This window comes from Schistosoma haematobium, chromosome 2 (genome assembly GCF_000699445.3).
Source record: "Schistosoma haematobium chromosome 2, whole genome shotgun sequence".
Classification (NCBI taxonomy): Eukaryota; Metazoa; Platyhelminthes; class Trematoda; order Strigeidida; family Schistosomatidae; genus Schistosoma; species Schistosoma haematobium.
In genome coordinates, this window is record NC_067197.1 from 626,346 (window position 1) to 642,111 (window position 15,766).

The 15,766-nt window shown below is 33.9% G+C and overlaps 1 protein-coding gene across 1 annotated transcript; it reads right to left on the bottom strand.

Moving 5' to 3' along the window:
- Window positions 1–648: 648 nt before the first annotated feature.
- Window positions 649–12,902, bottom strand: MS3_00010712 (uncharacterized protein; the record flags this gene model as incomplete). Its single annotated transcript, XM_051219108.1, has 11 exons — window positions 649–801; window positions 1,590–1,735; window positions 2,754–2,831; window positions 3,885–3,951; window positions 4,855–4,919; window positions 5,871–5,921; window positions 6,923–7,015; window positions 7,310–7,379; window positions 7,437–7,526; window positions 7,563–7,685; window positions 12,858–12,902. The coding sequence occupies 11 exons, from the start codon at window positions 12,900–12,902 to the stop codon at window positions 649–651; spliced, it is 981 nt and encodes a 326-aa protein (XP_051067203.1).
- Window positions 12,903–15,766: the final 2,864 nt, after the last annotated feature.

Sequence of the window (15,766 nt, forward strand, 5' to 3'; positions counted from 1 at the left end):
TGTGTACCCACAAAAAAGTTTGCTCTGGTTGTTACAAGAATCATCGGCCTCGTGGCTTCCGAAGGAACTCGGCTTTCACCATGAAGCGTCATATTTCTTCTAAATGAAGACCCAACTTTCGGGGCAGAGTTAAAATGGTTTGAATTATTTTTCCTCGTTAGTGTTTCATTAGCGAGTTAGATTTCTACGGGATGGGGACGCTAACGCCATGCCCAACCATCCTCCTTAACCCGGGCTTGGGACCGGCAGTAACTCTAGAAGAGCTACAGGCGGAGTTTCCTCAGTATTGAGACTTTAACAAAATGGACATTTACTACGGATTCATTTTTGATTTCAATGGTCACATAATCACGTATACACGATACTGTTAATTGACAAGTACAATATTGTAAACTCATGTGTAATTACCCATGTTTTCATTGAATGAAAACAATGACAGAAATACAAAAAAGTTATATTTTTATATTCAACCAACAAAGTGACATCAGTCATTACGTAAACAATCATCAATGTGATATGCAGTTCCATGAAAACATCTTCAATGTATTGAAATGATTAACAAAATAGAAAGTGTGTTTCATAAAATACGAAAATGAAAATATATCAAAGTCAACTTGATGAAAACGAGTGATAAGCTGTTTTTGAGAACTATTGATAAACCCTCCTCCTTCTGTAGAACCATAGCCAAATGCCACAGGCAATGCATACAATAAGCAATGATATAACTAATGGTACAACGATGTACACGTATTGCAGTGATTTTCTTTTCTCAATGTCTGCAGTTGTATTTGTGGTGATGTTCTGAAAATAACAAAATAGTATAATGATTACAAAATATCAAATATTTACCGAATGTGATTCAGTGCTTGGATTAGTCTTCATCAACTCACAAGTGAATTCAACAATTAGTTACATAATTTACATTTGCACAATATGATCAATGAATAATGATTTAGAATATCTGCTATCGATTTAACAATCAATGTGATATGTACACACTATCCAACATCTAACTGACGACTTTTGTTTGAGTGATGATATTTGTTGCAGGCTGGATGTCACATCTTATCGCAATCTATACGTTATTCAACAAACTTATGACTGACGGCTTTATTGAAGCAATTCATTCAGGGTACACATTTCTCAACAAGGAATCAGAAATACTTGTTCTGTACTTCAACAATGGGACTACGAACTTTCACTCATTATCCGAACATGCTACACAATTTTCAACAGATTACACTTCATCATTCAAACTTATTTCATCTGTATTCTCCAATAGTTCACGTAGATATACGGTTTCATATTGAACATCGGGAATCACTACACATTCTATGAGCTAAAGAATTAACATTATTCCAGGCATTAGTGTTGAACAACTCTTCTATTCATTGTTGAATGTTCACATGGAAATAGAGCATTGCATTCATATGTGCTCAAATATCGTATAAGTTACTTTGATTAATGCACTGAGGGTCTAATAGTAATCACTACTAATTCGTAACAATACAAATGTTCTTCCAAAACAAGATTTCAATTTTGAATATCGTAAAATGAAAAGCAATCTTTGAAGTCTACCAATTGCTTACTTTAATCTGACAACCATTCACTTCAAAGACATGAACATCTTCATCATTTATAGTAATGCATAAATGGGGTTTTTCACACCAAATACACCTTGTATTCAATGTTGCTCCACTTTGACATGTTTCGCTCGAATTGTGATTTAGACAATCTTCAGTGAAAAGAAGAAGGCGATTGCACTTCAAGTTATCAAACGAAAGATAAATGAATTACAAAAACTGACTATTTAGAAGCCGGTGCACGAACATCATTTGTACTCAGAGAGAAAATTTATTTTCCATTATGGTAATTCAATCAAACAACAAAGGAAGAGTGACATTGATACTCAATTCATTGTTGACATTTTCCGTGAAGAGATTTCGGTCAACCTACAATGATAGAAAGTTTAAAACTATGTGGCTACATTCTAGTCTGTGTGCTATCAGTTGACATGTTAGACTAGTTCGATCATGAAAATTCGTCCATAATAAATAAGATTTTGGACAACGAATATTGAAGTCGAACTGGACATCAGATTATGGAATGATTCTCTCTGCTGTTGAAATATTATTCCAATAGTCTGTTACGTGATGAACAAAACAATGTTTGTGGTTATTCACTGTACGTATTCACGAGAAAGGAAACGCTTCCGCACTGTGAAAACCCTCAGTGCTTTCGATACTGTACAAATATTTACTGACTATGATAAACTGAAATTTGAACACGTAATTTTTGTACTCATTCAGTCGGTCGGATGAGTAGGATAAAGTAGAAATTTTGGAAATTAGTCTATTGCTTCCAAGTCAATTACAATTTTATGAAGTGTTTCTCCAATGACAGTTACTCGGCGAAATTCGATATTGCATGTACCAAATGAAAATCAAATGACACTTCCCAATCAATGCACAATCAACGAACAGACTGATATAATCTCATCCATCGTCTTGCGATATTATGTTCAACTGAATTTCATCAAACTGAGGACTTCTATTGTAGTTCAAAATGTGTCTATAATCATTTTGAATATGCAACAGTGAATCGTCGTTTAGTGTATCGTCAGTTGAGACTGATGGCTTGATATCATTTAATAACTGTCTGAAATCATAAATGAAATTTCCAATTTTATGAAACGACAGTGATTCATTCAAGTGTGAAAATAGTCAACTTTGATAAAATAAGGTTTGACATACCCCCGAGAACTTCATATTCCACTAGCGTTCGACTATTGATCCATTCATAAGTAACGATTATATTATGCACTTTAAAATCTAATATGATAAATTGTACAGAAGAAGACAGTTGAAATTCTGATTTCCATTTTGGATATAACATGTTGTTTGTTCGCTTAATAGGCGATCAAAATAAAAAACTTTTTAATATCTGATTCCAGATACAATGACGGTCGAATAACATCCTTATGAAATATGCTGTACATCGCTTTAAGTTCTGAAATTGATCGATGTTCAACCACTAAATGAAAAATGATATCGTTAATTTCTTGATTTGTTTTACTAAGGTGTCAGTGCAACATCTACAGAAAAGAATACGTCTATCTCGTTACAAATTATTTCAGAAATAGTCAATATTTAAGGTCTGCAAGTTTGATTGTCTATTAGTGTGTGAGTGAATAAATGAGTAGATATATCGTCTGATTATTATCCTCGTTCACATATTCCTGTCTGGATCGTTTAAACTATACAGAAGACTTCTCCAAATATATGTCCGCGAATTCGTGATGAAGACGTTCACACATCTTAGTTATATTACTCGGTACATCAAGTTAGGCAAGTGTCAGCTGAAGTGGATCTTGAAATTCTTTTTGATGGAGCTTAGCACAAAAAGATAAAGCAATATGATTCCAATTTAATCACAACAACTCAAATCTGTTTTGTGATATCAACGAGGATGACGGTTGTTCAATTGAGGATACAGATACTTTGCTATCAATTCGAAAGACAAAATATTTTCAGGATAAGTTTCCATTATGAATTTTTATTACATGTCACACTTGAATGTTGCTTCAAGATTTCCAAGCACTAAATTGACGTTGAATTTTCAATAATTAGTAACATTAGGACATTGAGTTTGCCTAAATTATGCAGGTTTTATTTCACACAATTTTCCTCAGCACTTCAACGACACTTACATCAATTTATTGTACAAACAAAAACAAATGAATACTGTAGACTGTAAGAGACACAAATTCGGTCACCATTATAAATTAAAGAAAATATCCACGTACAAACCGAAGGTAATATCATGCTATCAGATGATTATTCATGTAAGTTAGTGTAAATTAGAATGTAAATAACATTTGTTACCTTGCCCACACTTGATATAATAATCAAAGGCCGTTTGAACTTCGCCGTTTTCAATTCCCCTAGGAATCTGAAAAGGAGCAATGGAAGTCTGATTCAAGATCTGTCAATACACAACAAACTATATCAAAACCACCCAAACATTGAAGTAATTTGTCGTCATTCACATTATCCTATTCAAAGACAACTAATCACACTTACGGTAAGAATACTGATCTCCTCGGTTCCCTAAGAAATATACTCCATCTAATTTACACAAATATTCTGAGTCACCTCAGTTGACAACTTCATTGAAATTAGATGAACGATCTATTTATCATGGAATGAGGCTATACATAGTAAGATGAACATCTACGTCCGTTGGTAGAAGTGTGATTATGAATAACTGCAATGTCGCTGAACGTGAATTTGTTGTTCTGTTGTGGAATTGTGTTTATGTGCTTACTATTATCGATTGCCATTCATTTCTCAACAACATTCATTCCACAATTTATTTTGACTACCTCGAAATAAACAAGACGGATTCATCTCACTAACCATTTGTAGTCATCCAACATTTATTGTATTGCAAATCGATAAATTTCTAAATAGTGACATTCGAAAAAATATAATCCGAGAAGCGATCAAGCTTTTAACAACATCTCTCTGAGAATATTCAATTATGAACTTCTCTAACAACCGGTCTGTAGAAAGCTGAAAATGACCGTTCATGTACAGAACTCTGACATACACTCTTTGTCCTTAATTGGCTCGCAAGTATCAGGGTTTGCTTACATATTACATCACTTTTTATTGTTCATTATTTTAAAAAGTGCTTGAATAAAGTGTGTCATGAACGGATTATTACTAGTTTCACAAAGTATGTATGTACAAAATGTTAGTGTTCTTTTATCCCTTTCAATATATTTCGATGTATTTGGCAGTACTGATATGCGTGAAATAATAGAATAATCCATTCATTTGCTCAACTCACGTTCTCATAATACAAAGATATCTTCCCATTCGAGTGTATCACGTGCATTACCTTGATTGTATCACCTGCAAAAAAGAAAACTACCGATATTTAAAATTTCAAGGATGAGTATCGAGCATGTCATTGCTAGATGTGACACTGTATGTGCCTACACACACTTGGGGATCAGATTTTAGCAGATATTTACTGTGTTAACTCAAATGTTTTCTGTAGTTGAATTCGTAATGAAAGTAATCTCGTGAATGTCGTGCAAATGAAATAAGCATGTATCCTTCATAATGAATGTCAGATGCTTAGTTTGCTTAGTTTTCATAATCAAACAATTATTCATCTAGATTCTAATTAGATCTGATAGTTGGAGTGGTATTCCAATTGATGGAATATTTTCTATATTTCATCTGATACAATCGACATGAGCTGTGGTTTGTTTGTTTATCATCCGAGTTTTAGAATTTATTTCCTTATGTAACACATTGGTATATCAGTCGATCAAATGACTTTGACCACATTATTTGTTAAAGATGAGAAGTGAATACGCTTTATACATATCGCTTCAACGATCTTTTAATTTGAAAAAACAGAAGCTAAGAATTACCGTGTAATGAGTGAATATCCAGATGAATGTGATGTATACAGAAATGATTTTCCGACGAACACATATGTACATTTTTTTTAAAAACAGACTTCTCATCATGTTCCTTTGAAACCTGTCAATGAAGATGAATCTCCATTTTCGTTTATCTACAAATGAAATGTGATTATGACCTAATGTATCCAAACGTATGTCAATTATTCTTTAAGTTTCAATCAAGTATGTATCCACAATCAGTGGATTCTATGTGTATTTGGACTCTGATTTTGTAGAATGGTTACATTTTATTGCTTCCGTCAGTTTTTTAAGAAGAATTCAATTACTCAAAGTGAATAGAAAACATTTGAGTAATAACAATCATGATGATGATGCAAAGTGTTAATAGTTCACATGTGATCAAACAATCATGAATATGGATACATACTTTTATTATCAATGTTTGTAGGACAAGACCTTCTGACAGCAAAATATTCCTCTGAAATAATGAAAGCAAAATAAATTTGTGTTCATGTATGTGTATAATGAATATTTACCTTCTTCAATGAACATACATTTTTAATACAAAATGTGTTTGAACACAAGTTATGATGTTACTTTCAAGATTTAAGTGAACCAATTCAACTAAATGTGGGTCTTAATGATCTGCATTATTATTTCACCGATATGATGAACGCTTCAATCCAATCAACTGAGTAAAATATTATACTTTTGAAATGTTGGGTTTGTAAGCTTTTGGCCAACTGAAAAACCGTTAATATCTATTCTCTTAACTGAACTAATTATTGCCCGGAAACGTTACTTCAATGACAATAATTTTGGAGAGTGACTAAAATGAATGCCCTTCATTTTGATATTCTAGGTGTTCTAGTTCGAATCAATCGTTTTGTATTCGTGATTGTTAGTTGTTTGTATGGTTGAGATGGTGCATGAGTTCAAACTTCATGATCAAACGATTATGATAATTAAGAATGTGTTTAATATCCAATAGTTCAACGACAGTGAATAAGGGGGACTGAACTATTAAGAACCACGTAATTGGCAGAAAGATTTGGAGGACATCAAATATAAGTTGATAGTCAATGTGCTTCAATAATCCGAAATGATTTCTCACAGAACATCGCTTATTGTTGCATCTGTGATCAGCTTGATTCGTTCAATCTATCAAGAAGTGTCGTACTGATGAAATATCAGTTTTATGATAGTTCGAACAGATTGAAGAGTACATAATTTCCACCTTAGCAAATACATTGTGTGTCTATTTTGAAGTGGATCACTGTTTTATTTAACATTTTCACTTCACAGTAATAAATACATGTTGCGATCACACTTTAGGGCACGAAATCACACAAATAAAATAATCACTGTGTACTAGTTAGCTCTCACGAATGAATCAAGTTAAATGCCAAATCATTTATGCAAAATAAAAATGAGGAATGAGAAACATAAAACAAAATCTCACTGAATAATAGAACTCACCCTTATCCAAAATCTCAGTTTCACACCCACCATAGCCGAAGATATAATTGGTAATTTCTGCATAATGCTTTTCTGTTCTTAAAGTAATTCTACCTGTGTTTATCAAATGAAAACATGCAATTTGATTGATAATCTACACTGAATGAATGAAAAACTTTGAAATTAATTGGAGACGAGAATGAATTGCATGAAGTGTCATTAGTTTATTACAACCCATCAAACCATTTACAACTTGAACAAGAGAAGATATCAGTAGATGTTTTGAATGTTAAAAAATGCATAAAACTGATCTATTAAAGTAATGAAAGCGACTTTAATTCATGGAATTAAAATGTTAGTAAACATAACTCAGTAAAAATTTCAATTCGAGGAAAATAAGTCTCTTACGAAGGTCTTCTATATTTAATTTTCTAATAGCACCACCGTTAAATGTAAAGGAGAATTTCAGATCTATTTCCTAGAAATATGCAAACATATGGATTAGCATCTCTGTTGTAAAATGTAGTTAACTCACCTTTTCAGTAATCAATTTCTCAAAATTTCCACTAATAATTGGAGACGTCTGATCACGGCGAATTAACTGGGAATATTTATAATGATGAGACTGAATATTTGTATTGGAACTTGACTGATGACTTACATATTGATATGTATCAGTTTTGAAAATTACTTTTTCTTTATTAAATAAATCAGGGTTTCCACAAAATTCATGACAGTCGAAAGATTCCGATGTGAAGACAATGATCGAACAGAGCGCTACCAACTGACCAAACGAAAATGTATAGATGAAATGATTCAGATGAATAGTACATTGTTGTGTCATTAGATCAAATTGAAATTGATATGATACACTCATTTGCCATAATTAAGCAGTCAGTACTCACATCATTTTCTTGTTTTAGACGTTGGTAGAACGTGTTGAGTTCATATAGAATTCTTTTGAGTGTTTGTATGTTTCTTTCACATTGGATGATTGAAATGGACCATTTGGATGATCAAATTTCATAAAATCATTTCACAATTATTAACCAATCATCATAGGAGTTGAACTCATTGTTATGCAATATTCTTACACTTATTGAAGTAATATAGCCTGATACTGATTCACATTTGGTTGAAATTCCTGAACCCCTACTGATGAAAACTATTTTGGATAGGATTAACAATAATTTAAACTAAGTAATTAGTGCACATATTTTCATGAACAAACATTGTGTTACTTGTAATCAACTGTGAATTGGTTGTCAACAATGCATAGTTTTGATTCGATTGCTTAAAATCAAAGTGGCACACACTGTTTTCATTAGATGACTAAATTCACATTTTAATGCTTAAATTTTATTTCAATAAAATGAATTCATTCACTGGTTTAGATTATGGGTCATTTGAAAGTACATCATCGTGGAAAACCTGGAAGCACTGGACGGTGAATGATTGTGGATCGTGGATGCGCACTGCCACTGAAAATTCCCATACCAGGACGAAACTGCTGTCTAGTACTTCTAGGTTTTCCATCGTGGTCTAGCTTCAATCAACTCATGACTTCAAGCAGTGAGTTTTCTAAAAATCTCCACAAAATCCCTTCTGATAAAAATGAATTCTGTTAAACGATTCTGTAGTGACCTACTTTTATCAAGCGAACGCTATTGGTGTAATGGAAACAATTATTATTACTATAACTAATTGTACTAGTGATTGCTTTACTGTACTTGTTTGTTTAACTGTACCAAAACACATGCGTTCATCTGTTGGTTGTGAGGTTGCACGAATTCGGTTACACTCAGTAAACACACTTGTACTCCTTTGGAATATGAAATAATAATAAAAATATGATTGCAATCCTCAGTATCCCAGAGTGGACGCATGATTTACCCTTATACTGTATAACAGTTATATCGTTAAAAATAATCGTGTGATCACAACTGAACAACGTGAACTTTCATAAGACTATCTACATAGTAATAATTTAAGTTTTGTCATCAAACCTGATGTAATCTATGATCATTCGATTGTCTTCATAGACCATCTATTGTATTAATGAATAAACAATGAAGTGTGTAAATATATTGAATACTTTCATAGATTAGTTTCCGACAAAAAGATATCTGTTCACATAGTTAACAATCTTCAATGAAGATTTTACTGTTTATTATCAGAAGTACATTTATTTCTGATGAAATTCGAATTGCATTTCTTCTTATTCAATATTCATAAGAATTGGTCAACTGTTTGTGTAATTCATAAACTAAACATCATTCTTTGTTCATGAAACATCCTTGATATTGTACATATTTTATTGTATTGAACTCACTGTACTTACTTCTCAAAGTTTCCGAGTGTTTACTGTCGAAAATATTTAGTTTTATTGTGAATTGATCAACCTATCATTAGTTATTATTTGGTGAATACTGTGAATTAGATTCTTCTTATTATGAAAACCCGTGATGTCGATGATATAAATTTCCTGTTTGATATCCAATCACTTAGTCACAATCCGTAGTTACAGATATAAGATGACACATTTTTTTACATTAATTAATTAATACTTGACATGAAAGAAATACGTGGAAGAATTAGCAACGACGGCAGAAAAAGCTGCTAGAGAAGGAAATATGAAACAACTTTACGATACAACGAAGAAACTAGCAGGGAAATACAGCAAACCAGAGAGACCGGTCAAAGACAAAGAAGGCAAGCCAATCACCGAAATTCAACAGCAGCGGAACAGATGGGTAGAATACTTCGAGGAACTCCTGAATAGGCCGGCTCCAATGAATCCACCGGACATCGAAGCGGCACACACAGATCTTCCCATTGACAACAACCCACCAACGAAGGAAGAAATCAGAATGGCCGTCAGACAAATCAAGAACGGGAAAGCAGAGGGACCGGACAACCTACCAGCTGAAGCACTGAAGTCAGACATCGAAGTAACTACAAACGTGCTTTACCTTCTATTCAAAAAGATTTGGGAGGAGGAACAAGTGCCAATGGACTGGAAAGAAGAACACCTCGTCAAGATTCTAAGGAAAGGAGATCTGAGCAAATGTGAAAACTACAGAGGCATTACACTACTTTCAATACCAGGGAAAGTATTCAACAGAGTGTTGCTGAACCGGATGAAGGATTCAGTAGACGCCCAACTTCGAGATCAACAAGATGGATTCCGTAAGGATCGGTCGTGCACAGACCAACACTACGCATCATCGTCGAACAATCAATTGAGTGGAACTCGTCACTATACATCAACTTCATTGATCATGAAAAAGCATTTGACAGTGTAGATAGGGGAACATTACGGAAACTTCTTCCACACTACGGAGTTTCTGAGAAGATTGTCAATATTATCCGGAAATCATACGACGGACTACAGTGCAAAGTAGTGCATGGGGGAAACCTAGCAGATGCATTCCAAGTAAGGACCGGAGTCAGACAAGGCTGTTAACTCTCTCCTTTCCTCTTTCTTCTGGTGGTTGACTGGATTATGAGGACCTCGACATCTGAAGGAAAACACGGAATACAATGGACAGCTCAAAATCAATTAGACGATTTGGACTTCGCAGATGACCTGGCCCTCCTATAGCGTACACACGAACAGATGCAGATGAAGACAGCCAGTGTGGAAGCAGTCTCTGCATACACAAAAGCTAAACCAAGGTCCTCAAATTCAAAGTGGAGAACAGCAATCCAATCACTCTTGATGGCGAAACTCTGGAAGATGTAGAGTCCTTCACATACCTAGGAAGCATCATCGATGAACAAGGAGGTTCAGATGCAGACGTAAACGCAAGGATCGGCAAAGCAAGGGTCTCATTCCTACAATTGAAGAACATATGGAACTCAAAACAACTTTCAACTAATACCAAAGTGAGAATCTTCAATACGAACGTCAAGGCAGTTCTACTGTATTGAGCTGAAACTAGGAAAACTACAACAACCACAAACAAGAAAGTAAAAGTATTTATAAATAGCTGTCTTCGCAAAATACTCAACATCCACTGGCCGGATACCATCAGCAATAGCCTTCTGTGGGAGAGAACAAACCAACTTCCAGCTGAAGAGGAAATTAGGAAAAGACGATGGAAATGGATAGGACATACATTACGCAAATCATCAAACCGCATCACGAGATATGCCCTAACTGGGAAACCTGAAGGGAAACGGAAAAGAGGGAGGCCAAATAACACATTGCGTCGGATTATAGAAGCATATATGAAAAGGATGAATTACAACTGGACGGAGCTAGAAAGGATTGTCCAGGACAGGGTTGGGTGTAGAATGCTGGTGAGTGGCCTATACTCCTTCACGAGGAGTAACAGGCGTAAGTAAGTAAGTAATGACATTTACTTCAACTCTTTTTTCATACATTTTGTTACTACCGTTTTACTGTATTGGAATGATATGTGGATAATCTAAAGGCCGATAGTTATTGGTTTCAAATGATCTAACATTGTTTTACTGACTGACTCAATCAATCTGAGGGAAAATGACACCCGAGACTAATTCATTTAAAAGGTGCTCAACATTCACTATGATTAAATTTCAACGATTTTTCTTTCTAAAAAATATTCTTGAATATAAAATAATCTCACCGAGAAACCAAATGAAAGAATAATTCATTTTTGTATCAACTGATTGAATGTTCACATTGATGCCTAGGACTGAAATTGATCAGTCAATTATTGGCATAGGTGCATTGCTTTCCGATTCCCTAGATATTGCCTCTAGTCACAACCATGATGTGAAGAAATGTTGGTGGCTGTCAGTGGAATCCGGGACGTGCATCTCGTCCTATTTAGGATTCCTCAGCTAGATAGTTTTGAATCTCAAAGTTAATGTTCACACGAAGCAATCCTCACAAAACCCACATATGCTAATAAGAGACTGGTCAATTGCAGTTCTAAATGTCAATGGGAAAATTCAAGCATTCAACAAAAAAATCAATTGAAATTTCACTCAATGGAACAACCATTCGCTACCTGGACTAAGTAGCTACGTGGATAACGCGGTGACTTTCGGAACCTAGACTAATCTTTTACAGGACTAAAATGTATTTAAAATTGATTGATGATTGATGGTTGACCGATTGGTTTAGGGAAGAACACAGCTGCTTTGAGCCTCTGGGTCAAAATTAAATAATTTAAAATCCCATCAGCACATTCTAGGTGCAATACCGTCAGATAGGTTTGTTTTCATTTGATTTGTGCCTTCCATGACACGTGGTTTAATAGAAAAGCTTTCAAGTCGAACATCACCTACAATTCAAATTGCTCCAAATGTGAAAAACATAACATCGGAAAAGTATCCGTTATCTATATTATCTAAATTGCTACGATGAATAATGGATTATTATACTTTTGTTCATAATGTTGAAGTCTTACTTATTAGGGTAACTGCAAATGTGTTGTTTCCCTAAATTAGTTTTTTACATGACCTCGTCGATGAATTGCTATATAGCTAGAAGTCATTTGGTTCGCAACAAATCAAGAAAACGGATAACTGAAACTGTCAACTGTTTTTCATTCTTTTGAAGTTAGTTTTTAGAAGGATCCAATTATGAAGACAAACAAACAAACAGACTTCAATATATGACTGACCGCTTTCTTTTCGCCTAGAATTGTGCATAATAATAATAATATATACAATTTTAGAATTATGATAGCGGTTCAAACAGTGAACTGAAGTTAGTTAAACAACAAATAATAACTAAGACAATTGTTTCTTCCTCGAATAGGATTACTCGACAATGTACACCCATAACTTTGAAAAGAGTCTAATCAATGGATTTCTATACATTACAGTGGTTAGGTTATCAACCATGTTTGGTGTAAGACAGGTAATAACAGTTTATGGTCATACAATACAACGAAATGGCTGATAACATAAATATAAACCATAAAATATCAATTCAGTAATCGAATTGTTATGTGGTTACCTCAATGATCATGGGTTCGATATGTTCATTACTAGAACGTTTCATGATGATGGGAGAAACGACTACTTAGCTCTGTTATATCTTAGTGAAGATAAAATTAAGAGTATATTCTGCGAACGGTTAATGGACTAATATCATATATATATTATATTATAGTTATTCGGTAACCAAATTGTACATATATCTATATTAGTCTTATTATAAGCTTCATTTTGACACAGACTATTATGATACCATCTATTATTCTCAAGTTATACTCAGTTTATTACCCGTCGTCTCACACATTCAGATATCCAAGACTGTATAACCGTAAATATTTACTTAGTTGGAAAGGATATGTTTAATATGATGATAAGATGAAATTGAAAAGTTGAGAGGAATTCTTTGCGAATGCTAAGCAGATAGAAGCTAACCGTTTTTAAGATCTCTCTATTCACTATGTAAATGAATCTAAATGCAGAGTTTATTTTGATGGAACGACTTATATTCACAAGGTGTTCGATTATTAAGTTTTGTATAGATCCATTTCTATTTGTTTCCGATCCAGCTGGGTAATGTTCTTGAATGTATTTTGGATAAGACACACATTGAACAATTTAAATACCTGACTTCAAATGAAGTCCATATCAATATTATCAATGCCAGTTTAGATGAATAACAGATACTTTTGGAATAGGTTAAAGGTGTGTGAATTTTAGTTTGTTGACATTGCTGTGAATGCATCTTAGTTAATTTCTATACAACGCTATGTAAGTATGATCTTAAGATTAAATCACTAGTCTGCTACAGCTAATCGCTTATCAATAAAACTTTCATCTTAACTATGGGCTTCATGTTGGAGCATGAACTTGTAAAATGCAACTATTTTACATTCATTTCATCATTATGATCGTCTGTACAAATATAACTCATTCTAATGATGAATAACCTGTCCGTCAAATTTAGTTCGTACTGAATTACTCGTTGTCTAGGTGAACTGAGATTTGTCCTGTTTTATATCTGTCACCCATAATATCGAGGAATTGACTGTACTATTTTTTAAATGAATGATCAATTATATGAAAATAGTTAACAAAAATTCAAATTCCTTTATTCGTAATCATTTCGTTGAAAAAGTCAACCTTCAGTAAGTTTTGCATGGAAGTAGTATATAGTGAATTTATTGGCTTCTTGAAGCTCTAGACACATTAATTCAAACCTACCGTGTGTGTGTACTAAAAATAAGTTTTACTTCAATCAAATCTGCTTTGATCATACTAATTCAATTACGATAACCACTATGATATGATGAATGTTGGTTTTCCATAATTTCTTTAATACTTTTGTTGCTAGATAAGGCAGCAATGGGAAAAGCAAAATTTGAACTTATTTCAGTCACTAACTGTCATTTATCGTAGGTCATGAAGTGTGTATGCAACTAGAAGGCAATCTTTCATGAATAATAATATTATAATATATTATTACAATATAAAATCTGTGCGCGCTACGGACTAGACATTACTTGCAGACCGATGCCTTCAGTTTTCTTTTTCTAGGACTCTCGCAGAGATGTATGGATTATTTTTTCTGAACTATTAACATACAAACTGTGAATTTCACGCTATATGATAAGATCTGAGTTCAACTTATTCATGATATTTTTGATCATATTCATACAACAATTCATAATCATATAATTACATATATTCATTTTGGCTACATGATGAAACTATGCTCCGTCATTTTTTAAAACCATATATAATCATATGTGACGAAGAATTTCATTTCACATCTGTATTCTATTCCTTAAGGAATGAATGGTTATATCGTGTTTGGATTCTTTAACCCACGTACTTTATGTATCTACAGGATCTATTCAAACCTCTACCCAATATCAAGTAATATATCTATAATCGTATCGTATTTGGATACTATAACTCATTTAATTTCCGAAATCGCCTGCCCGATTCCGTGAGTCTTTCGTGTCATATATATGTTAAAATTTACACAACGTGCTCCTTCACATAGATACTGACGAAAATACTTAATCTCCACTACTGTCTTCCTGCCATTCTCGTCTCTTGTTTTTGAGACCACAAATCCTCACGATACATTCACTCTTGGTTAAAATATAGGTCTTGATTTCTACACTAACTTGGGCCCACAGATTTGATTTTTTCACCCATTTCTCTTTCCAACATTCTGTTCAATCCATCTGCCATACGTCACTCTCTTACCATGCCACAAAAGAAAATGAAAACCCCTACTTCTGGGCGTCCAGCCAAACGTAGGTAAACGACACAAATTTTCGCCATTACTGACACGATTTCCGACGGTTTCAACGAGACGAGCCACTCCGTTCATCTGGAAGCAGACAAGCTTTTACCGGTTGTTTCCTATCCGGAAATGTTGAAAACTCTGCTGACAAACAGTGATGATAGTCGCAACTGCAATCATATATATTTTATAAAAAGGTTGCAAGTAGACATGAACATTCTCAATCCGTTGAAATATCTCATCAACCCCAACCTCACAGAGACTCTAGATCAAATGAATGACATGAATAGTTTTCTAAATCGTGTTGCATCAGAGGTATTTGAAAGAATAAGACGATCTAGCAATCCATTTGTGTTTAATATACCGGACACATATGCCCTTAAAAATATCAAATCTAGTCTGCTTAGGGCCAACAAATTGACACACCTACCATGTATATGCACAAGATTAAAAAGAAGTCAACCAGGTATGCAATCACCGATCTTGTTCAAATTCAACTCATCTGTAGACCCCACTGAATTTATAACTTCCTCCAATTCGTTCAGACAAAAACAGATTTTCAAGGATATTAAGACTCTTCCAAATAAAACACCATCCCAGCAAAAAGCAGGAAGAGATAGCTACAGACCAATACCGTCAAACTCCCAAACTCT